Below are 22,916 nucleotides of genomic sequence, written 5' to 3'. Positions count from 1 at the left end.
CAGGCTTTTCCCCACTCTTGACCCAGTCGCAAGGCGAGAGTGGGGGCTTGTCGCTGACGAAGCTAGTTCAGCAGAGGTCAAGAGCAACGTCGTCGTACAATAACATATACAGTAGATGTACGAAGCATCTGACGAGGTTAAGGTCGACTTGTCGGAAGCGACGGAGCTTCACGTCTACCAAATTCAGGTCATCATCCCCAATACCTAGACGTCTGGGTGAAGTTAGAAGAGCAGAAGCAACCAAAACCATCATTCACACCAATAGCAACACGAATATCCCATCACTGGTCACCACGAACCACGCACGTGCATGGAGGAAGAATGAAAGTATCTTCAAGAGTTGATGCGTCGGCTTTCCACTAGTATCGCGGACTTATTCTAGTATACTTTTACTCTCAATCCCTTCGAGTCTTCAGGCATTACAGGAACAACAGTATCGCTTGTAATGACAAGGTCAGCGGCACTGGTCTCAAACAACTGTAGTTTGCCAACATCATCCTTCCCCTGGATCTCCTCAGTACCATACACCCTAAACAGCGCAGCCAAAGTGAGATAAAGCTCTGCATAAGCGAGATTGATACCGAGACACGCTCTGCCGCCCTTTCCGAATGATACTAGATAGTGGTCGAGGCGCGGGTTATCAAGCCAGCGTTCGGGCTGGAAGTCGTGCGAGTTTGGAAAGACACGTTCGTCGTGGTGTACCAGGTTACTGGTCATACTGAGAGGAGTTCCAGGCGGAATATGCCATTCGCGTTGGTTGCCGGCGTCGCGGTAAACAAGGGTTTCATCAGGGCAGATGCGATGCAAGCGGTGCGAGATGGCGTGGCTTAGGCGCACGCCTTCCTGGACCACACCAGTGAGGAAGGGCAGAGACTCAAGTGCAACGAGGTTGAGTGGCTGCGAAGGATCGGGAATGGCCGCCTCTAGCTCAGCCTTGAGCTTGCGCAGAATGTCCGGAGTGGCGAGCACAAAGTACGTTGACACGCCCAGGGCCCAGGCAGTAGTGATGGTTCCCGCAGCGACGACGACCTCGCCCTCTTGCCAGAGACGATCCGTCGACTTGTCGTAGTCTGACAGCTTGCTGTTGAGGATCTCGTGGAAGATGGTGCGGCGTGTCTTGTCGTAGGTGTGCGTTTGGTGTGCGTGCTGGATCTCGGCCACCTGACGCTTTACGCTGGTCTGAAGCTGAGAATACGCGCCCATTGCCGGGCTCAGCTTGAGCAGCAGTGAGTCAGGGAGCTTCCTCAGCAGATCCATCAGCCATGTGAAGTGCTTCAGTACATGCCCAGCTTTCCCGCCCTGCAGCATTGCGTCCCGGAATGATGGGTCAAAGTCTGGGGCCTCTAGACGGTGTTCGCTTCTCCCAAAGGCATAGTCTTCGACAATATCTGTATGAGAAGATGGCAATCAGTAAACGATCTTCAAAGGCCAAGAAGATATCTCACCATTGGTTAGTGCTGCGTAAGCATCATCCAGTTTTAGAGGTAAACCAGAATCGGCAAACTGACGTAGTCGCTCCAGCAGAATACTCATATTTCGGTCAACCAGTGGCTGCAGCGCTCGTACACTCTGCTTGGAGAAATAAGGGGAAAGAGAAGCTCTGCGTATGCGGTGCTCATCGTGTTTGAGTGTGCCAATCAGGCTCTCATCAACGCCAAAAGACCGGGTAATCCAATCCCACTTGTCACGCTTGCGCCCACTACCAGCATAAATTGTGTCGTAGAAGTCGGGATCTGCGATGTGTATCTCGTCCGGATTGATGCGGACGATCGGGCCTTGACGCCAGTCAGTTCAGTTCATCAAAACTCGCACCAGAGCAAACGCCTACCATATTCCTTGTGGAGCCGGCCTATCTTGAACGTATACTCGGGTTCAGCAACGACATCGTACCAGAACTCGTACCAATAGGTCCATGCCGCAAGTCTTGGCCCGGGGAAGTGTGAGATTGGGCTCAGGAAAAGACGATACACAGTAACGTAGCCGAAGTAGAGGACAGAAACCACGAATAGAGATACCACGGTAACGGGTATATCTATACTCGCAAGCGTGGAACTCAAAACCGTCATTTTTGAAAGGCTTTGGGATGTTGGGCAGGGATGGGCAAGATCATGATAAAAGAAGGCTGCAATCAAAATATAGTGCTGCGATAAGATTCCAGCTCAGTCGGGGATCGATACAGTATCTGCCATAGTGCCTGCGTCCGAGACGGATTCATTGATGCAGCAATGCATGCTGCATGTAAGACTGCTTACGTGGTTGCAGGGGTTAGGGAACCGCTGACCCGCTCATGCAGAAAACGATTGCGTGCTACGGTCTACTGAGACGAATGGGGTAAGACGGCCTATTCCATCTTATCTAACGCTGATGAGAAGGTCCATAGACTTCATACCCAGTACATAAGTGGGTATGCTATGGTCCCCACAAGTGTTTTCTTGCATCAAGCATCGACTCAGCCCTGCCTCTCGAAAGATATTACGCCCGGATATACATCTAGGCCTAATGCCTCTGGAACGCGCAGATTTTGTGGGTCTTATCTGGCTTTCAACTCCCTTTCTCCTGTTGTTGGGCTCTCGCATACGTCGGCAGTTCCGATGGATCCTCTTGCTTCCTTTCCTGGTTATTTGCGTTGCAATTACCCTATCTGTTCCTTCTGGGACCGATGCAGCGAAAGACTACCCATTCGGTACAGGTCAGAATGCATGATCAATTCCTCTTCGTTCTAGTCACTAACGATACCATTGTCCAGTCCTCTACGTTGGCTTGACGAACTTCAACCTGCTTGTTCTGGAAGATCCGTATGTAGAGCATATACTGATCGTTAAGAATAGCAAGGGAGAGAAGATCCTCTCACAGTTTCACTCGCTTCCTCCACTACGTCAGGTTGAATGGTGTTTTAGTAATGCCTATTCGACCCGAGGGATTGGCTGGACCTAGGGTACTGCGCATCTTCCACCGGCCCCTCCGGCAGGGTTATCCCAGTTGTCTTTCTTGGCCCTATCACTCCGGAGAATTCTACAGCAATATATCGTTCATGACATGGCAGGTGCGTTTCTTTTGTGGCTGACAGACGGTGGACGAACGAGTATACTCGACTTGAACTTGGTGATGCGAACTTTGGCAACCGGATGCTGGTGGGCATCAACTATTCCGCCCATGGATATCGTGTATCATTTCATCTGTCTGTTTGGCGTCATATCCGGCCTTTTCTGGAATGTTGTCGAAGAGGTACATCCGCTCAAAGGGGCATGGGCCATGTACTACACTCTGAACAACTTTTGGAACCGTACATGGCACCAAAACTTCCGCAGAGCATTACAAACCCCGAGCCGCTATATCGCGAGACACGTAGCACGTGCTCCAAAAGGATCATGGGCTAGTCGTCAGGTCCAGTACCACGTCGCTTTTGCTATCTCTGGGCTCTACCACTGGGCAGCCGCAAAGATCACCATCCCATCCGAGAGTTTCTCCAAGACACTCATTTTCTTTGCGATTATGCCGACTGTTATGCTGTTAGAAGACCTGGCTATCTCCGTTGCTCAAGAACAGTTTGGCTGGCGGAATCCACGATGGCGTGTCGTCGGGTATATATGGACCTTTTTCGTTTTGACTTCGCTAAGTGCGGGTTTCGTGGACGATTGCGTCAGGCATGGTCTTGTGACCTCGTTTCCAGCTCTTCCATTTTCCCCGACACATGCCATATTGGATCTATGGGGCCGTGAAAAGAACTGAATTCTTCCAAAGAGCATGGAATATTATGTTAAGAGAGGGAATTGGTGAAGATCTTCTCATTCTGCCTGCTTTGACGAGATGATTGGCATTATGTATCGAACGATTCTTAATTCATCTTGTGCCCTCCGGGTACCAGTGTGGTGAAAACTCCGTCCGCATCATAGACATCTCGAACTCTCCTCAAGAACTCAATGTTGTCATCCCCATAGCTTCTGATAGGATCCTGATCTTTGGCGGCGTAGTTCATGTACTTGAAAGGGTGATACAAGTCTCTCTTCTTAGCAGCGGAGACGGACTGCTCAAGTACAGACTCGATACCAGCGATGACCGTTGTATCATCAGATTCGTGAGACCATTCCCATCCAAAGGAACAAACTATCAAGCACGGGAGGTTAGCGTCATTTCTAGAAGATTCCATGGGGACACTCACCAATCAACGGAGCCTGGTCATCATGGAGACCCATCACGTTGCCTCCACGTGTCGCTTGGGCCTTCAACAGGTTCTGTGTTAGCGGTTGTATCCCCAGCATCGGTGCAAACCGCTGGTCCTCTTGCAACCCGCTGTCCAGTGCCTTCTGTACTTGCTCTACAAATACGTCGACCATATGCGCTAACAGTTCTACATCGGCAGTAAAGGTCGCTGTTGTAAACCGACTCCGGATACCGGCAGGTTCCGATTGGTTGAGCTCGTCCGCGAGGTCTGACAATGAAGTCACTCTCGCCGTGCTCACAATCTTTGCTGAACCATATACGTCTATGTTGTCTTTGAACTGAGTGAAGATAGGAGGCTCAACCCTTCCTAATGCGTCGTACTGCCCCACTGCCCAAGCAAAGCTGCCTTGCTTGTAACCCAGGCCAGCGAATAGGGATACATGTGGATCGGTCGGAGCGTCGTGTGCAAATTGAACAAAGCCGCGGGTGACAGCCGAAGTTACTGATGGCAGCAATGGCCACACGTGCAATCCTCCCCACATTGGACCTTGCTGGAATACATCAAGATCGAAACGAGTGACGACGCCAAAGCTATTTCCACCACCGCGCAGAGCGCGGTATAGGTCCGGGTTAGACGATTCGGAAGCAATTGCTAGGCTGCCATTTGCAAGAACCAACTGAACAGTCATTAGTTTGCGCGTGCCAATCAGCTTCGAATTCTTTACCTCGAAATTGCGAACATTGTCACATGCCCAGCCGTGCATGCCGGAGAAGTGGCTCAGCCCACCACCCAGCAGCAGTCCGCCAACACCAACCCCAGTAAGCCGACCGCCCACGACGGTCTTGTTGACTTTGTCTAGTTCTTTGTACACATCTCCCCACTTTGCGCCTGCACCGACCCGGACTAAGCCTTCGGTCTCATCCAATGTTACATTGCTTAGGCCCGCCATGTTGACCGTGATGCCGCCCTCAATGTTGCTCGCGCCCGGAATATCCGAGTGACCTCCACCGCGAACGGCAAAAGGGCAGCTAGTTGCACGCGAGACTGATACGACGGCTGCGACATCTTCGGTAGAGCGGATATGAACGAGACACGCTGGCCGAGCAGACTGCTGTTGCTGTGCCCAAAAGAGGGACTGTACGGAAGTCTGATTCGCAACAATGGGATCGTGTCCGATATCAGACACATTGGTGCCGGTTATCTCAACTGAGAGTGATTCGGAAAGCAGAACGCACTGCATACGTTAGATCATGGCCTCTTATTGGTTCACATTTTTCTTGGACGTACGGCATCACAGCAAGATTCGTGGTCTGCTGTTATGACTTTGCCGTTGCCAATGGAGGCGAAGATGGCATACAGCCAAGGGAGAGTTGCTGACTGCCGCATATTCATAAATCGTATGATGAAAAAAGGACTTCCTGGGTCAACAAGTATGGATTATTGCTAGGTGTAGGACACTGTCGACGTCGGAACATGTCAGGCCACCCATCGGCTGGTAAAACCCGAGCTGTAAGGCTAGATGCGACATGCCTCAGCCATACCGTTCGACTGTTGATACGAAAGCATGACCATCGCTGCGCGATTACTCAGTTCCGCATATGACATATCTAGGCCCCACTCCTAACGCCACAAAACGCACGCACGGCAATCCTCCGTGTGGGAGCAAGGATACATGAGCGGGACACGTAACACTTTGCACGATGGCATAAGCCCGTTAGGTTGAGGTGCGAATGCATCAAGACGCGATAAAAGATGTAGGATCAGTCTCCAATTTGTGCTAGCGGCTACGGTAATGTCCTTGCGGCTAAGCGGCCCACAGCGGCATAAGACGGCTGTGGCTAGCGGGAAAGCAAGGCCCCCGGGCGATCATTTACTAGCGCCCACTTCACCAATCCTCGCAATGCCTTTGACGCTGAGCTTTGCGAGACACAAGCGGAGCATTGGGTTCGCCTCGCCCGTCTGCTGCTCGAGCCGGTCCATTTCCGTTTCCAGATCGCGTTCCATGTCCGTCAGGCAAGCTATCGTCTTCTCAAATGCTCCGCTTTTCTTCAGGCATGCCGTCAGATGCTGCTTACTCTCTCTTGACAAGGGGTGTGCGTCAACGGTGGCAACCGTAGGGCGTTGCCGGAATACGCCTAGGAAGTGCCCACGGTATTCCGGATAATTTTCCAAGCAGTATACCACTGGATACGAGAATTTTCCTTCGTCTAGATCTTCGCAGAGACCTTTTTGTGCCGTGTAATCCTGGAAGTTCATGTAGTCGTCACGGATCTGGAAAAAGCGACCGAACAGCAGTGTCAATCTGTCGAAGTTCAGATGTGGTGTCACTTCGCTTTCCGCTTGCATGAGTCGCATCAGCATGCGAAACATGCCACCGGTTTTGTGATCGACCATGTTGACGTATTCGGCCTCAGTTGGGCACGCAAGGTTGTGTTTCCAGTACAGGTCCCAACTCTGGCCTAGATATAGGCCCTCGAGTTCTTCAAGGACCGCAGGAAGCGCGGCTGGGCTTAGGTTCTGGGCGACGTCTTGCACAGCGCGAACGAACATGTAGTTCGCGCTATTAATTGACTGAGCCTGCCCAAACAGGATGTGTGCGGATGGAAGTCCTCGTCGAAGCGGTGAATTATCCTCGAGGTCGTCAAGAATGAGAGATGCGTTATGCAGTGAGTTTATCACTGACATAATCGCCTTGATCCGCTCATATGGCACGTGAAGCCATGTGTTGAGAGCTTCGATAAGTGTGCTGCGGACGCCTTTTGAAGGCATGCTCGAGATGTACTTTGCTGGTGCCTCGAGGGCCAGTGCTGACGGCTTATAAAAAGGATAATTGGACACCTCGGAGAGGCCAGACTCATTGTCGCTGGGCTCCGAGTCAAAGACGGGTGAGTCTTTCCTCTTCTTCACTGGGGCTTCCTGCTTGCTGACCACGGTGATATGCGAAAGCTTTCTCTTGATGCTGTTGCAATTGGTTGAATCAACATCCTTCCAGGCGTTCTGTCTTGGACAAGCCGAGCACCAGTAATGATTCCCTGAGACGGCTAAGCCAGCGCAGTCAATCCAACGTTTCAATTTCAAGGATATACCAGGACAAGCCTTGTAGAGCTGATCTCGGCGCTCACAAAAGTCGCGCTCAGCTTTGATGATCTGGCGTTTGACCTCATCTTTCGCGTCGTCGATGGATAGTCCTTTCGTTCTGACGAACAGGTCGACAGCACTTACTATCCTCTTTGACTTGCCGGACTGGAGTTCTCTATACTCTCGTTCCCAACTGAAAAAGTCATTGGCTAGAAGAAGTCCCTCGGTGGCTGCATCGATAATGGGCTGCACAAGTGCCTCCTCCTCTTCTGAGATGGACATTCCAAGACTGAATTGGAGCATTGGCCAGAACACACTGGTAAGAATAAGCAAGGGTATGTGAGACAGATGATTGGGTCACTTACAGCATTCCGCCATTTTCACTGCGATATTTCAAGTATTCTTCCATACTTTGAGCTTCTTTGTCGCTGTTCCTTTCGCTAATCGCCAGCCAGACGTCGCGGAACGCAGCAAGCATCTTGAGACCCAGTTCACGGTCAAGACTGATGCATTCGAGAATGCACTTCGAAACAAGCTTCTTGGTCTTCGTCGCCTTTGAACCTGGAGCAATGCTGCTGGTGTCGTCGGGATTTAAAGCAGCATAGAGATCATCGTTCTTGACTTGCGCATCCTCAATGCTCAGGCCTTCGCCACCGTCTAAATCATGGTTAAGATTGTCAGCCAGGCAGAGAGCGGACAGACGTACCATCGTGAATCAGTCCCAAGTCGGAGAGATATGCCAAGACACCCAATCTCTCCGGAATAGCTTCGGGATAGATCAAAGATGACCAATTCCCCACGGGCGAGAACGAGAAATGGGTGTGTAGTTCACGGCCGTCTCCCATTTCTCTGGCCCAATCTTTCACGAACTGACGGCTTGCTGCATCGGCTAGATCATTTCGAGAATGAATCCGGATGGGAAGTGTTGTGAAGCATCCGGTCCGTCGGGATTCATCAAAAGGAATTAATTCAGACTGATATGAGAGCGGCTCCATTGTACGATATGCAGGTCGTCTGTACCGCAAGAGTATCGCAACAAAGTATACAAATTCGATTCCCAGGTAGGTTCCTGCACTTCATCCTGTACAAAGAAACTGATAACAGCATTTGTACATGTTGTCTTCTGACGGACAGGGCACGTGATTCTCGCTTCACTGCCATCTGATCGGCTACCGTTTCCACGATCTAGCGCTGACTACCAGTTCTGCAAAGAGCTACGTGAACCGGGAAAAATCCCTCTTTTGTCATGATAACTGTGGGAACTCTATTGACAACCTAGCCAACGGCTATTCGCCCCACTCATTCTAGCTCGACAGTGTCATCCTTGCTCTGATGCGACGCATACGTATCTGACTGGATTAGGGTAGAACTCGACCGCAAATGCCGCGGGGATTGAGGTCCCGAGCGGTACTTATCGCTGATAACGCCTCTGCCGCCGGGACCAGCCGCCCAACGGGCGCTTTCTTCTGCAGTGCGTGCGTTCGCGGCCACTAACCCGAGATGCCTTCCGCTGCTTCGTAAGCCCATTTGAACAGCTGTAAGACTAGGATCTTCTAGGCTTACTGCGGATAGGTGTCAGCCGTGCGCTATGTACAAGTTCATGATGTTTGCCAGCCGATGAATTCTCCTATCGAGAGATACCAGTTGTGCCTACAACCTCAAGTTCCCTGAGCGCTAGACAGATATTCTAATTTCATGTACCGACCAGCTTCCGCGTCAGCTGATGCGAAATGCCGTACATGTGATATTTTCTTTACGAATTTGTGCTGTTAGGTGGTCAGCCACTCTGGACAGACGGAAGAGGCTAGCCTGCGGAGCGAGCCGTTCAGGGTCCAGATTACATGCATATGCCCCACCCGCTAGTGACCCCTGGTGCATATCAAGGCATCCTGCATGTCAGAGCGACTTTCTGGATGTGGGAGCATGTTGCGACGCGTGTCGAGAAATCCGGCTTCCAATGAATCCTACGCTAATGCCAAGCTACTGTTTTGTGGAAGGAGCAGACCGTTCTGGTGTCGTTGACCAGATAACGGCACGCCAAGATTGGTGAGTAATCTCATCCTGGAAATCCTCCTAGTCTGCGCCACTCACAGGTGGTTCCTATGCCTAGGGTCAGGAAGGAAGTGACTGAATCACTCACGGGCGGGAATCTATCTGGCTTGCACGCAATAATCTTGACCAACCGTGTAGCATGCGTTGCGGCTTTTCGTGTCTCCTATGACACAGTGAACTACCTCCCCTTCAATATCGAAGTTGAAACTCAAACTGCACACCGCGATAGCCACTATAGCAATGACGTCTTTTGTGCAGCAATTGGACAACGTCCCGCAGGTTGTTGCAATAGTAGCAATTGTATGTTCTAACACCCTCATGTTTTCGCTGATCACTGCGTGCTGACAACCCTACCTCTACAGCCCCTCTTCTTGTTGGCATCAATTGTAATCTATGGATGCTATCTCCATCCACTTGCTCATGTCCCAGGCCCATTCTTGGCAAAGTTCTCTCCAGTGCGTTCTTCCAGTCCAGACGTGATACTATTGTCCTGACGAGTAAAAGATATGGGGTATGAGAGCTCTCTACCGCATGAAGTTCAATTCAGAACTTCAAGCTCTCCATCAAAAATATGGTGAGAATCACCAAGGCTTGTAATCTTGGAGCTGTTCCGCTGATCACCGATAGGGCCTGTCGTACGAGTTGCACCCAATGAAGTCTCCTTTGCGACATTGGAGGCAGAAACTACAATATACGCGAAGCAGGAAGACGGTCGCTTCTCCAAGGCTGGAACCTTCTTGACTCTTTTCTCGGATCTGGTCTTGAATGCTCCTACTCTTATCACTATCCCGGATCCAGCACTTCATAAGAGACTGCACAAAGTAATTCAACAAGCTTTCACACCTCAAGCACTCGCGAGCCAGGAGCCCATCCAGAATCTGCACATTGAGCGAGCGATTCCCGAATTTGATGAGATAGCCATGAAGGGTTTCGAGATCGATCTTGCCGACAAACTAGAGACAATGTTCTGGGAAATCATTGGTGACCTTGCCTTTGGGGAGCCACTGATGGCTGGAAAACGACGTAAGTTGCAGACCGATATCACGGAAAGTTGATAGTGAGCTGAAGTTGTGCAAAGCAACATATGAATCCCTGAAGAACTTGGGTAAAGGATCGATGCCTATGGTGGAAGCCTTGAGCTTCATGCTTGTCATGCCTGGTGTAGCTCCTGCGCTTGAGACAGCCAGACGCATTATCTCAGCAATGCCGATACCCTCCCAGCTTTCGAAGCTTGTGCCATCAAAGAAACTACGCGATTGCATCGACAGGCAGGATGGCAGAGAAGATTTCATCACAGCCATCATGAGCAGCGAAAAACAAGGCTTGACGCTAGACGCGGATGCTTTCTTCAGCAACGCAATGGGCCTAACGTGAGTGCAATCCCTCTTCTACCTGGTTGTATCATTACTGACAGCTGCAAGACTCGCTGGGTATCAGACCACAGCTACGACGTTAGCGTCCACGTTCTACCATGTCCTGCGATATGCAGACACTTATGACAGTTTATGTGCGGAGATACGCTCTGCGTTCACCAGCGAAGCCGATATCACAGGCGAACGACTGGCACGATTACCCTTTTTGAACGCTTGCATTCGCGAGACTTTGCGCTTGCTACCACCAGCGAACGGGAAAACAGCGCAACGCACCGCACCCTCCTGCACTATAGCAGGAACATATATACCGGCAGGTACCATTGTCTCGGCTGACTTGTACACGATTCAGAGGTCGCCCCAGTACTTTGTTGACCCTGCTAACTTTCGACCGGAGAGATGGCTGGAGGGTGCGGAGGAGAACGGATTCGATAGAGACAATAGGTCTGCCAGTCGCCCCTTCTTGATTGGTAGTAGGGCATGTATCGGACGACACATGGCGCAGCAAAGTATAAGGCTGATTATGGCCAAACTGCTGTGGAGGTACGACTTTGCGCTGCTGGATCGAGATGGGTTCATCTGGGAGCGGGATGCCGGAAGCAGCCTCATCTACACGGACTACAAACTGTTAGTGCAGGTAAAGAGGATTTGAGGCGACAGACCACCATTCAGAGATGTCTGACCGAGGTATCAAAGCTGTTTATGTAGAGGTTAGAGTCTTCGACGTAGACGTTGGGATTTGCTGATGCAAAGCAAATGATTGTGCCCAGGTACCATTGATTGGTCAACGAGAGCGGCGATGCGCAGGGTCTCAATTGCGATCAGTATGGACAAATATGCGCAGATGTTTGCTTTCAAGAGCATAAAGGTGTGAGTATAGAAAATGATGATGATGATGATAATGAGGATGCTGTTCGGTTCTCGTAGGCCGAGGTCTCCTAAAAGCCAAAAAACGTCAAAGCGTATAGGGAGAATGGCAAATACGGCCCGAGAGCGAAAGAGCATTTGAAGCTGCAAAACAAAGAAAAAGGGGGCATGTGTCGATGAGTTGGAGTCGCAGTGAAATTTCACAAATCTGTGCGTTGAGATATGTTGAGAATCGTGTTTCCCAAAATCGATGATGCGTAGGAGATGTGTTCAGGGGCGAAGATGTGTGAGGATCGCGACATTCGAGACTAGACCCAGTTGGGTTAGGTCATGTCTTATCATGTGTCGGCAAATTCGAGACGCCGAAGTCCGATCAGAACAACACGTAGAGGCGTGAGAGTCTCATCTCCATTCAACATCGCATCTGCAAAGCACTGCATCTCTACTACGCTGCGCAAAGATCGTCATCGAGTCCAAATCACGTGAAGGGTACGGTTATCGCCGTCTTGTGTTGCTCCGGATATTGTTCCGGATCCCGCGTTGTTCCATTACGGCTGGAGATCTCCAAGCGGACTGTAGCTAGCAGTCGAATCTCTCCTCTTTCATCACAGCAGCAAGTATCATAACAGATATTTAATCGGGGGGTACTTTCTCTCTCATCTACTTGCTTTTGATTACGTCTTGTCAGGAGAGTGTTTCGAAACATTGAGCGGCATCGCGCGCAATTGAGGCAGTTTCACAAAGCCTAAACCCGATTGGGCAACATACATCTAGAGCACCCTGTTGGTGACGACCTAGCATTCTGACGAACGTACCCGGAATTCCACACGTATCGATTGCTTTGAGGGGCAGGCAAGATGCGGGGCATATCGATGTTGTCAACCGTCCTCTTTCCTCTCCTCTCCGCACCTACCGTCTTTGCTTCAGAACAACAATCCTTCGAATACGGCGCCATGTCTGCACCACAGTACACTCTTCCTCCGCTTCCATATGCGTACGATGTAAGTAGAAATTTTGGTGATCAAAGTGCTTCGGGATACATCATGCTCACGAATTACAGGCGTTGGAGCCGCACATCTCCGCCCAAATCATGGAGCTGCACCACAGCAAGCACCACCAGACATACATCACCAACTTGAACGGGCTTCTCAAGACCCAGGCCGAGGCTGTTTCTACCTCCGACATCACCTCACAGGTCTCCATACAGCAAGGTATCAAGTTCAACGCTGGTGGTCACATCAACCACTCACTCTTCTGGCAAAACCTCGCTCCTGCTAGCTCGGATGAGGCCAAGAGCTCCGCTGCTCCTGAGCTAGTCAAGCAGATCAAGGCTACTTGGGGTGATGAGGACAAGTTCAAGGAAGCCTTCAACGCCGCTTTGCTAGGCATCCAAGGAAGTGGCTGGGGCTGGTTGATCAAGACCGATATGGGTAAGGAGCAGAGGTTGTCCATTGTGACGACCAAGGACCAAGATCCCGTTGTTGGCAAAGGCGAGGTTCCCATCTTTGGTGTGGACATGGTAAGTCGCTCTCATTTTTGTGCCAGTTGTAGTCGCATGTAGCTAACTCAAGTTTCAGTGGGAGCATGCGTACTACCTCCAATACCAGAACGGCAAGGCTGCGTACGTGAAGAATATCTGGAGTGTCATCAACTGGAAGACCGCGGAAGAGCGTTACCTAGGATCGCGCGCAGACGCGTTTAGCGTGCTCAAGGCATCCATCTAAGCCATGGAAAAGAATCTGGAAATGACAAAGAATGGCACGGATGGTATAGACTTCATGTATGCTGTTTTCACTTGATGTACATACAAACATCTTGAGAGCACCGTGGTGGGCCTTAGCGCGTATGCATTGACCAATCGGGTACTCTCCTGAAACTTGCTCAAAGACACGCATTCACTCTCAAACTTCAAACACCCGACAATCAACTTGCGAAACGGTGTGAATGCTGTGGGTACTACATATTCTGTCCGATCCCTGTTACTATTACCAACTCTCTTGGTCTCACGTTCTCCTCTCTCGTATAACTTTCCGGTCTTATCTAACGTTATCCTCGCATCTATCTTGACATACTGTCCGAGCGCACTTAGTCCGTCGACGAGAATATCCTGTAAAATCAATATCACCTCTACAATGTGCAACGGCAGCTCAAACCGCGTCAGCCAGGGTGGTTCGATAGCAGTCATGCGCCCAACGTCCCACCTCACACGAACACACTCAGAACAAGAAATGTTCCTACTTTTCACCAACCCACTCTCGAAATCTGGTACCAGTGTCGAGTGCCAAGGTCTTGACGACGTCTTCCAACAAAACAGCCATTGGCTGGTCATACAGTATGTGTTATTCTCTTCTGTTGTCGCGTTACGAAGTAGACTCATGTGACTAACCACGCGTAATAGTCGTGACGGAGATCTTTCCGCGCCACCACCACAATGTATATCAGACTCTCTGTATTCTTTTGAGATTGGAGACTCGCCTAGCGGAATGATGCAATTGCCAGAGAAGTTGCACTTGGGTGTTGGTGATAAGGGCATCATTGGGAGAAGAGTCTCGGTCATGACAGGGTCAACGCAGCGACCACTGACTCTAGCGGAAGGTGTCGTAGGATGGAACTAATGAATATTCTGTTCATAACATGTTGTTTGTATCAGTATTTCTCAATAATGATGACGTGTAAACGAAAGACCAGGAGGAAAAAACCCAAATGTGGGGTCCAAGAAGATTTGCTGATAGTAAAGACTGTGAGAACAACACCGTAGGAAACAAGAAAAACAAAAGAATCTCCCAGAACTGGAGCAATACAATAAGAGAGGTGTACCCGAGCTGAACCCGAGGCCATTAACGGGACGATGACATTCGCCTCCGTGCAACCTTCCACGGACGTAGCTCAAAGCTTCCTCACACCAAGTGCAGTATGGAAACTACATTCCTTGTCATGTGATTTCCAAGCAATCTAGTCATTGCAGGGAATACTGCATCCCATGCAGTCTGGGTTGACCTGGGCTTTTTCACATGTGCAAGCGGTTGCGCAGAAACGATTGACATGAGTTCCGCATCCTGACAAACACGCTTGTACGGCGTCTCTGCATCTTTCACAGGCTGCTGCCCATCCATCAGAGGTAGTTGCTGGTGGCTCCGATTGTTCCGTTGTCTCGGTAGGTGTTGGGGTGGGCGTAGGTGTAGGAGACAGAGACGGCTGAGGGGACTCTGATGACGCCTTTGAGGTTCGAGATGACGAAGTGGCTGATGAAGCAACCGATTTAGCCGATGAGAGGGGCGACTGAGTAGAGCTGACCGGAGGACTGCTCTCTGGCGTGGAGGTGGAATTGGTAGTCGTGGAAGAGGCGCTGACACGTGCGGAAATGGGAGAGGTCATGGAAAACATGCTGGCACTTGTGGAAACAGCAGAGGTCGTACCAGAGGAGCTATGGAGCATTAGCCAAGACACCAAGAGGAACTGAGGTCCATGTCATGCGAGAACTAACCTCATAGATGTAGTTGATGCGGATGAAAGGGAGCATAGCCCTTCCTCCTGTCGCTTTCCGAAGTTGTCGCGACGTTCCACACAAGAATGCGAGTCATGAAAAGGATCGCCTCTAGCAAGATTATACACGACATTTGCTGGTGGTCGTCCTTTGTTCTCGATCATATTATTCCTCAGCCATGCATGGTCCTTTAATATCCTCTTCATTGGGGTTTTTTGCACGTATAGATTCTGTTGCCAGTTCGGCAGACTGTACAGGTAGGCAATGAGTCCCGACTATAGTGCAATTTAGCATCCGCATACATGAACTGCTGCATGCCTTCTTACCGTGATTGCAGCAGCGTGACTTGTTCCCTCCCTTTCTACTTCAGGTGGAGTTTTACCACCGGACTTAGGAACGGTCACGGGTTTAGCGGGCGCGTAAACGGTGATCTGGTTGTTGGGGTCTTTGACCGTAGTTTCGTACACGGCACCAGTTTCGATGACACCTCCGACTATAATCATTGTATCATCGGCTGTCGAAAGCTTCTGTGGGTAGCTGTCGGAAACGAAGCCAACAGATGGTGTATTTCCCGCAGCAACCACGACAGGTATACTCCGCGCCTTGCAGAAATCCAGAAGATGTTTGAATGTTTTGGTTATTCTTTCCAAATCTTCCGCTGATTTGCCAGGTTCTTGCATCCCTGCCAGAATGATGAGTTATAGACCGGTGCTTTCAAAGTTTGATAGTTGAGCACTTACCCCATGACATATTGATGACCGACCTCGCACCTGGGTCTTGGCTCGTCCTTTCCACTATATCTTCTAGCACTGCATGAACAAACCATACCAAAGCCTGTGTCGTGATGGGTAAAATGTGCGAGAGACTGGGATTGTACTTGTGTCTCATCGTGTTCTTGGTTTTCACTAAGCATAAATCTGCTTTGGGCGCGATTCCCCGTTCAATACCAGCAGCAATTGTAGCCATCCTTTCCTCTTTGTCAGTCTTGTCGTATTCCCGTTCATGTACTGTGAGACGAGACTTACATCGTGCCATGATCGCCACCTTGGATCAGTTCAGGCATGGTTCTGTCAGGGTGTGCTGGATCGTAAGGTATAACCGGTAGAGACGTAAACTCATTGGGAGTGACTATCGTATTGATGGAACGTGTTCCAGCTTGAAGATCCTAGTCAAGTCAACTTCCATGCATCATCACACATGATCCATGCGAAAGCAAACATACAATGTTATCTGTATCAAAGCCATCGTCCAGGATATAGATTGTAACTCCTTTACCTAGCGAGTCATCTGCCAGATATGGTGGATCAAATTCAGGCCCGGAGTTTGCTGCATTGATATCGCGCGGCGGGGCAGAGAGCATTTTTTTCCACCAAGGTGCATCAGAGTCTGGCGCTAGCAACGTTCGTGGTTCCAAATGAAATATTGGGGCTGAAAAAGCCGCAGACCAGTGGATAGGGCTCTTTGGCGACGGGTCTCTTCTTGGACCATCGTATGTAGGGCGAAACCCGCCAATCGCGCGAAACTCATCGACGCTGTGGTCTATGGTTTCGTCGAATTCATTTGTAAGAATACTGCCGATGAAGCTGTATCGCTGTTTTATCTCGGAGACCTGCGAGCTGTTCAACTGGGTGATATACATCTGTTGCCGAACTGCTTCACTGTCCCACTTGGCAAGATATCCGTTGCCGCCATCAAGCTCAGTGATGAATTGCTTGAACGTGTCCCATGGTGTTCCGTACTCGCTGATGATCGTGTACTCCTTCTTAGTGTCTGAGGTAGGTGTAGGTGTTTCACTACTAGACGAAGACGTTTGGCTTGACGTGACTGTAGAACTTGAGCTCATCGCCATGGACGACACAGCCGTTGATGACCCCATCGACGTAGTCTGCGCAGTCGAAGTACGTTGAGTACTTTGCATCGAGGCCGTGTTTGAAGTTTTGCCTGTCGCACTTGGATCCGCTGTCTGGCTCGGTACTTCGGCTTCTTCCCAGGGAAAGTCCCGGAAAGCTTCCATAGCCGCTTTGCACTGAGCCAAAGGACCGTCATCTTTGGCGAAGTCAGCTGCCGTTGACTTGACTTTGGACTGAACGTCGACCGGTAGGTTGGGGAAGTCTTGAGCGAGACTCGCTGTTGACTTCATCCAGTTTAGAGACTGTCGGGCGAGTGATTGGGCACCAGTGAACGTATCCAGAGCACCCTTGGTGAGTTCGTTGCCGGGGAAAGACTTCTGAATACCGTTAAGCGAGGATACAAACTTTCCCATGTGGCTAACGGCACCGGAAAGTGGCTCAGAAAGACCGGCTGCTGCACCTACTGTCCCCCCAGCGAAGCCAAGGGCACCCGTAGTGACGGACCCAACCCCGTCGATGGCATCTCCAATGGCTGAGGTGGCACCCTTTGCGATGCCGCCAAGGGCTCCGAAAAGTCCTCCTCCATCGCCGCCATTATTGTCGTCGTCTTCTTCCGGTGCTGCAGCTTCGCCAGGCTTTGCCGTGATACCGTCTGCAAGGACTGTTTCGCTGGTCAAATCCGATGGTACGGTTACAGTCTGGCCGCCAACGATGATCTTATCCGGGAAAAGCTGAGCGACGGAGCCGTCATGTAACATGACATCAATCGCGTCTTGTTCTGAAGAGGGCAGCTGGTAACCCACACCACCGATCACAGCTTCGAGACTGGGTGCAGTCGGAATTGCTGCAGGGGCTGTGGAAGCTTGTGAAGGCTGGCTTGAAGACATGGTCCCCACGTTGCTAGTATCTAGTGACTGGGTGGTGGTGAGAATAACAGTAGTTGGCGCACCATTCGGCGCAGTGACGGTAGTTGTCACAAGACTTGCGGTGGCCAAAACAGAGGTATCAGGTGTACTATAAGCGGAGCTGGATGATAATCCTGCTGATACCGATGAAGAGAGAGTTGATGTTGAGGAGAGTGGCACCTGCGAACTGTTCAAACTTCCAGAGGAAGATATTGACTGTGTGGAGGCAGATAATGAAGTCGTTCCACCTGAAGATATCGCAATAGAGGACTTTCTCGTTGAAGTCAGGCTGATAGTGCTGGCAAAAGCCACGCTTGATCCGTTCGATACCGATGTGCTAGACGTGAGAAGCGACCCGGAAGAGCCTGGCGGCAAGGAAGTAACGAGAGAGGTCACGGAAATCGATGCTGTACCACGGGACGGGTTTACGATGGAAATAGATGTAGTCGGAGGAACAGGCGCCGGCGAGGAGGAGAGTATCCCAAAAGGAGTGAGACCTGTACCTAAAGGAAAGGAGTCTGTCGGTGAAACGTCCTTGGGTATGAACGGATCGTCGTCTGGCTAAAAGTCAGTCACTGATCCGGTTCTAAACTCATGCTCAACCAACCAGTATCGGGAAGGCGGTAGGGCAGGGAAGCGTGAACACTGCCAAAAATCAGTAGGAGAAGAAGCAAACGAAAAAGCTCCATTTCGTGAACAATTCTCTAATCTTTGTGGTCTTATCGCGAACTCAATTGTGAAATGCTGATGTGAATTGAGATGGCCATGAATGAACTGCTCGACGCCATACTTATGTTCCAGTCGGGAGTTTGCTTACCAGGCAGTTGTATCTAACCAACACGTTACGCAAGCTTGATTTGGTGATTGTGATAGCTTCCACGTCATACATCATACGAGTCTCATTCAGAAACCATGGCTGACGCCGTCGGGTAACTGTTGTGAGCCAGATGCATATGTCGAACGGAGGCACTGCGTCAGGACATCAACGTCTGATGAAGACAGACTACCCGATTCGTCCCCGGAACGACTTGAAAGTCTCTAGTACGGCGGAAAATCAGACGCGAAGACCCTCGCCACCTCTTAGCTTTCTTCAACAACGATGGGTATGCGCTGATGCGAAACGGCCGGCGGTGTCAGAATGGGTCGAAAAAGCTGTTCGATTCTATCGCTCAAGTAACTGACAAGAGCTTCGCCGCCTCCTCATGTACGAGCTGGTAATTGAGTCGATGTGTATGTACGGCGAGGCTAGTCGTTTGATAATATTTGGGGGCGCCTAGAAACGAAGTCGCGTCATGAACAAGGTAAGTTACCGCCGCGAATCTGCAAAAGCCGCATGCGGCATTTCTGGTTTTGCGATATGACAGTGAACGGCCTGGAGAAGGCAAAATAGGTCCTGTTGTTGTGGCGTGATAAAGATGCGGCGAGCAATGCTGAATGACACTGGACAGACCTTGAGAGCTACTGAGCCGCATTGGCGCATCTCACCGATACTGCGCCGCAGTGAATCCCGCCTCACCAGGTCGCGTGACCTTGCGCGGGCTCGATTGTGGTGAAAGCAATGTATTCCTTTCGATTTACCGCATGTCGTGGTCCTGAAGCATAGGTTCGGGCTGCCGGACCCCACTTGCTAAAGCCGACTAAACGTGGCCAGGCCATGCGTAACAACCTCGCCATACAGCACTCTGCTCGTAGACGTGATCAGACGGATCTCATGGCATGAGCCAAGAAGACGGAAGGGGTTCTGACGAAGTGACAGGAAAGTTGAGAAAGGCGAAACAGGCCGTCGCATGTACCTGGGGTCGGAATGTCGGAACTGAGCCCTGGAGGTGCATGAGGTTAGAATCGCGCCGTGTCGCAATCAGTCCATCACATTGTACGACACATTCTACGAGGATAGTGATGTTCAGGTCAAGACGTGCCTCTAGGCTCGTTTGAGCTTTTCGTTGATGAGACATTGTTGTAAAAAGAGACGCCGGCCATCTGGACAAAGCTGGTCAGACATGGCGAAGATGGGCGAGCGCATGACGTCGCCGCTCACTGTATTCTGATTGGCTACAATGGCTAGCAGAGGGAGACTGACATCTCCACCCCCAAGATTCAACGTTCATCTCCGTGCGGCAAACTCCACGCTCACCCATTCATCATCCACTCGACGCGCAAACGACAGCCAGCAACGGAAACAAGGTCGCAAGGGAGCTGCCCACCAGTGCCTGTGAGCACAATACCAACGAACGCTCCGACATCACCGCAGCGCCGCAGACCTTCGCACCATGTGAACGCCGACGGCGAGAGACATTTAGGCAGAATGGAAAAAACACGCTAACATCCCACTGTGGAGTCTCCACACTCATGGATGTACCGACTCGAAGAGGCGGGGTGGCGGCATGAATGCCCGCGGACCGGCAAATGCACGTTGCCAATTCGTGAGACGCGCAACGGCTGCTTCGTATGCCTCCTGATGTACAAGCTTGACGATAAAGCTTGTTATTCTAGCAGATAGTGGGATATACACCCTCATCATCTCCAAGAAGTCTTCACAAACCAGTCGTGTCTGCTTCAGAAGCCGGTCGGTCTCATGCGAGCTCTAACACGTAACGACTTCACAGACTCGTTGCATCAGCCGTGATTGCTCAGCAACAATGTACCCACCCAACACTCCTCGCGTTGCCTTAGCCATCCACACGTCTGGTCAATGATACGCCCAGCCGTCAGTGGCTTCTAGCTTACTTCCTTCCCGCACGTTACAAGCAATGGCGCGCCAATGCCACGACAGCCACCGATGCTTGACTCGCTGCCGCAACGCCAAAACAAGCGTCGGTGCCACTGAGCTTAACCGCTAATTTACCCGCCACGAGAAAGCTTCGCACGCGCAACCACCTAGCATGCGGTCCTGTTACCCGGCGTAGTGGTATGCTGACCTGGGGTGCCGTACAAGCGATCTGGAAATGCATATGTAGGGCCTGCTTGCCCCATGTTTCCTTGGTATTGGGATTCAACGGTCGAGGACTTGTACGAAAGAGCTGTTTGACTTGACCCTGCGCATTCGTGCCTTTTGTCGACGATCTTTACTTTGGCTTATCATACAAGAACGTATTCGAACCGTCATGGCTCCTGTCGGTGGTGGTGCTGGTGACTTTGAGGTGGCCGCTCTGGCTCGCCGCAAGGCACTTGCTGGTGCCTCGGGACCCATGGCCTTGGTCAAGAATGCCAGAGTCTTTGGTATCGCATGTTTTGCATGCTTGGGTGGTCTCCTCTATGGATACAACCAAGGTGTCTTCTCTGGTGTACTGACTATGCCGTCCTTCAAACAGCGTAAGTAGTACCTTACCACTACGACCAAGGGAACATTACTGACAAACAAACAGACATGGGTGACTACATCCAGAACCAAGAGACCCTCGAGTGGAACTCGTCCAAGCAAGGGTGGCTCGTCTCCATTCTCGAACTCGGCGCCTGGTTTGGAACAATGTATTCTGGGTTCCTCGCCGAGATCCTCTCCCGCAAATACGCCATTCTCGTCAATGTCGCCATTTTCATCGTCGGTGTTGTCGTTCAATGCACCGCTTCTGCAGGCCAGGGCCACAATGCCATCCTCGGTGGCCGCTTCGTAACGGGTATGGGTGTAGGTTCGCTCTCCATGATCGTACCCATGTACAATGCCGAGATTGCGCCTCCTGAAGTCCGCGGCGCCCTTGTTGGTCTGCAGCAACTGAGCATTACCCTTGGTATCATGATCAGTTTCTGGATCGACTACGGTACCAATTACATCGGTGGCACTGGAAACGGACAGAAAGAGGCAGCGTGGCTTCTTCCTCTTGCTCTACAACTTGCGCCTGCCGTTCTCCTTGGTGTCGGTATGATATTCATGCCTTTCTCGCCTCGTTGGCTCGTTCATCACGGCAAAGAGGACGAGGCTCGTCGTGTTCTCGCGCGCCTTCGTGGTTTGAACCAGGACCATGAACTCATTGAACTCGAGTACGCCGAGATTCGCGCTCAGAGTCTGTTCGAGAAGAAGTCACTGGCTGAGCGGTTCCCTCATCTTCAGGACATGAGCGCGCTTTCAATCTTCAAGCTGCAATTCGTCGCTATTGGCAGTTTGTTCACCACGAGGGGCATGTTCAGACGTGTAGCTATCTCAACACTCACCATGTTCTTCCAACAATGGACTGGAATCAATGCGATTTTGTACTACGCTCCGACGATTTTTCAAGGATTAGGTTTGTCAGGAAACTCGATTAGTTTGTTGGCCACTGGCGTCGTCGGCATCGTCATGTTCCTCGCAACTAGTAAGTCTCATACCCACACATCCCTTCGAGCTATACAACCAGACTAACACCAACCCCAGTTCCTGCAGTAATGTACGTCGACAAACTCGGCCGCAAGCCAGTCCTCGTCTCCGGCGCCATTGGCATGGCCGCGTGCCACTTCATCATCTCCGGTATCGTCGCGTCCTACGAAGACGACTGGCCGAGCCACCAAGGTGCCGGCTGGGCCGCCTGTGTCATGGTCTGGCTCTTTGTCATCTTCTTCGGCTACTCCTGGGGCCCGTGTGCGTGGATCGTCATCGCAGAGATCTGGCCCATGTCCAATCGACCATACGGTATCGCTCTTGGTGCGTCATCGAACTGGATGAACAACTTTATTGTTGGGCAAGTCACGCCGGATATGTTGCAGCATCTGCGCTATGGGACGTACATCTTCTTTGGTCTTTTTACGGCCATGGGCGCGGCGTTTATCTATTTCTTCTTTCCGGAGACAAAGGGTCTTTCTCTTGTGAGTTATGCTTCTTTGCAATACCTGTGTGTGGGCCGAGCTAACAACTGTGATAGGAGGAAATGGACACCCTCTTCGGTTCTGTCGGTACTGCTGAGCGCGAGAAGGAGCGTTGGGCCGAGGTTCACAGGGAGGTTGGTCTTACTGATATCCTTGAGCGTTCTGGTGTGTACCATGATAGTCGTGCGGCGGACTACCACGAGAAGAGCAGTCTGGAGAAGGAGAAGCCTCAGGTCATGGAACACGCTTAGCTGTGAGCGATTGGGTTTGACAAGACGGGTGGACGGCATGTAGACGTATCCTCTCGCTTAGCATGTCATGTTCATCTGAGCGATCGGGCTATGACCATCCGCCTCAGGACAGTACAATGCAACA

At 51.0% G+C, this 22,916-nt stretch overlaps 8 protein-coding genes across 8 annotated transcripts; 4 read left to right on the top strand and 4 right to left on the bottom strand.

The window, feature by feature from the left end:
• Positions 1-378: 378 nt before the first annotated feature.
• Positions 379-2,066, bottom strand: ACET3X_004772 (uncharacterized protein; the record flags this gene model as incomplete). Its single annotated transcript, XM_069451771.1, has 3 exons — positions 379-1,388; positions 1,569-1,775; positions 1,829-2,066. The coding sequence occupies 3 exons, from the start codon at positions 2,064-2,066 to the stop codon at positions 379-381; spliced, it is 1,455 nt and encodes a 484-aa protein (XP_069306816.1).
• Positions 2,067-3,835: 1,769 nt separating this feature from the next.
• Positions 3,836-5,548, bottom strand: ACET3X_004771 (uncharacterized protein; the record flags this gene model as incomplete). The annotated part of the gene is made up of 4 exons (XM_069451760.1): positions 3,836-4,104; positions 4,160-4,838; positions 4,887-5,396; positions 5,450-5,548. 4 exons carry the CDS (start codon positions 5,546-5,548, stop codon positions 3,836-3,838), a joined length of 1,557 nt encoding a protein of 518 aa, XP_069306815.1.
• Positions 5,549-6,028: 480 nt separating this feature from the next.
• ACET3X_004770 (uncharacterized protein) lies at positions 6,029-8,085 on the bottom strand (the record flags this gene model as incomplete). Its single annotated transcript, XM_069451749.1, has 4 exons — positions 6,029-6,722; positions 6,846-7,556; positions 7,606-7,897; positions 7,947-8,085. The coding sequence occupies 4 exons, from the start codon at positions 8,083-8,085 to the stop codon at positions 6,029-6,031; spliced, it is 1,836 nt and encodes a 611-aa protein (XP_069306814.1).
• Positions 8,086-9,394: 1,309 nt separating this feature from the next.
• Positions 9,395-11,775, top strand: ACET3X_004769 (uncharacterized protein). The gene is made up of 6 exons (XM_069451738.1): positions 9,395-9,592; positions 9,655-9,747; positions 9,797-9,866; positions 9,920-10,315; positions 10,371-10,662; positions 10,714-11,775. Exons 1-6 carry the CDS (start codon positions 9,533-9,535, stop codon positions 11,312-11,314), a joined length of 1,512 nt encoding a protein of 503 aa, XP_069306813.1. The 5' UTR covers positions 9,395-9,532; the 3' UTR covers positions 11,315-11,775.
• Positions 11,776-12,386: 611 nt separating this feature from the next.
• Positions 12,387-13,253, top strand: ACET3X_004768 (uncharacterized protein; the record flags this gene model as incomplete). Its single annotated transcript, XM_069451727.1, has 3 exons — positions 12,387-12,530; positions 12,590-13,048; positions 13,107-13,253. 3 exons carry the CDS (start codon positions 12,387-12,389, stop codon positions 13,251-13,253), a joined length of 750 nt encoding a protein of 249 aa, XP_069306812.1.
• A 504-nt stretch (positions 13,254-13,757) lies between these two features.
• Positions 13,758-14,144, top strand: ACET3X_004767 (uncharacterized protein; the record flags this gene model as incomplete). Its single annotated transcript, XM_069451716.1, has 2 exons — positions 13,758-13,861; positions 13,928-14,144. 2 exons carry the CDS (start codon positions 13,758-13,760, stop codon positions 14,142-14,144), a joined length of 321 nt encoding a protein of 106 aa, XP_069306811.1.
• A 497-nt stretch (positions 14,145-14,641) lies between these two features.
• ACET3X_004766 (uncharacterized protein) lies at positions 14,642-18,457 on the bottom strand (the record flags this gene model as incomplete). The annotated part of the gene is made up of 10 exons (XM_069451705.1): positions 14,642-14,771; positions 14,824-14,875; positions 14,946-14,953; positions 15,014-15,288; positions 15,340-15,695; positions 15,754-15,980; positions 16,039-16,178; positions 16,236-17,716; positions 18,272-18,325; positions 18,376-18,457. The coding sequence occupies 10 exons, from the start codon at positions 18,455-18,457 to the stop codon at positions 14,642-14,644; spliced, it is 2,805 nt and encodes a 934-aa protein (XP_069306810.1).
• Positions 18,458-20,872: 2,415 nt separating this feature from the next.
• ACET3X_004765 (uncharacterized protein) lies at positions 20,873-22,792 on the top strand (the record flags this gene model as incomplete). The annotated part of the gene is made up of 4 exons (XM_069451694.1): positions 20,873-21,080; positions 21,134-22,054; positions 22,114-22,541; positions 22,598-22,792. 4 exons carry the CDS (start codon positions 20,873-20,875, stop codon positions 22,790-22,792), a joined length of 1,752 nt encoding a protein of 583 aa, XP_069306809.1.
• Positions 22,793-22,916: the final 124 nt, after the last annotated feature.

The sequence above is a fragment of the Alternaria dauci genome, chromosome 4 (assembly GCF_042100115.1).
Source record: "Alternaria dauci strain A2016 chromosome 4, whole genome shotgun sequence".
NCBI lineage: Eukaryota > Fungi > Ascomycota > Dothideomycetes > Pleosporales > Pleosporaceae > Alternaria > Alternaria dauci.
Note: the sequence above shows the minus strand (reverse complement) of the source record. Positions and strands in the feature narration are given on the sequence as shown.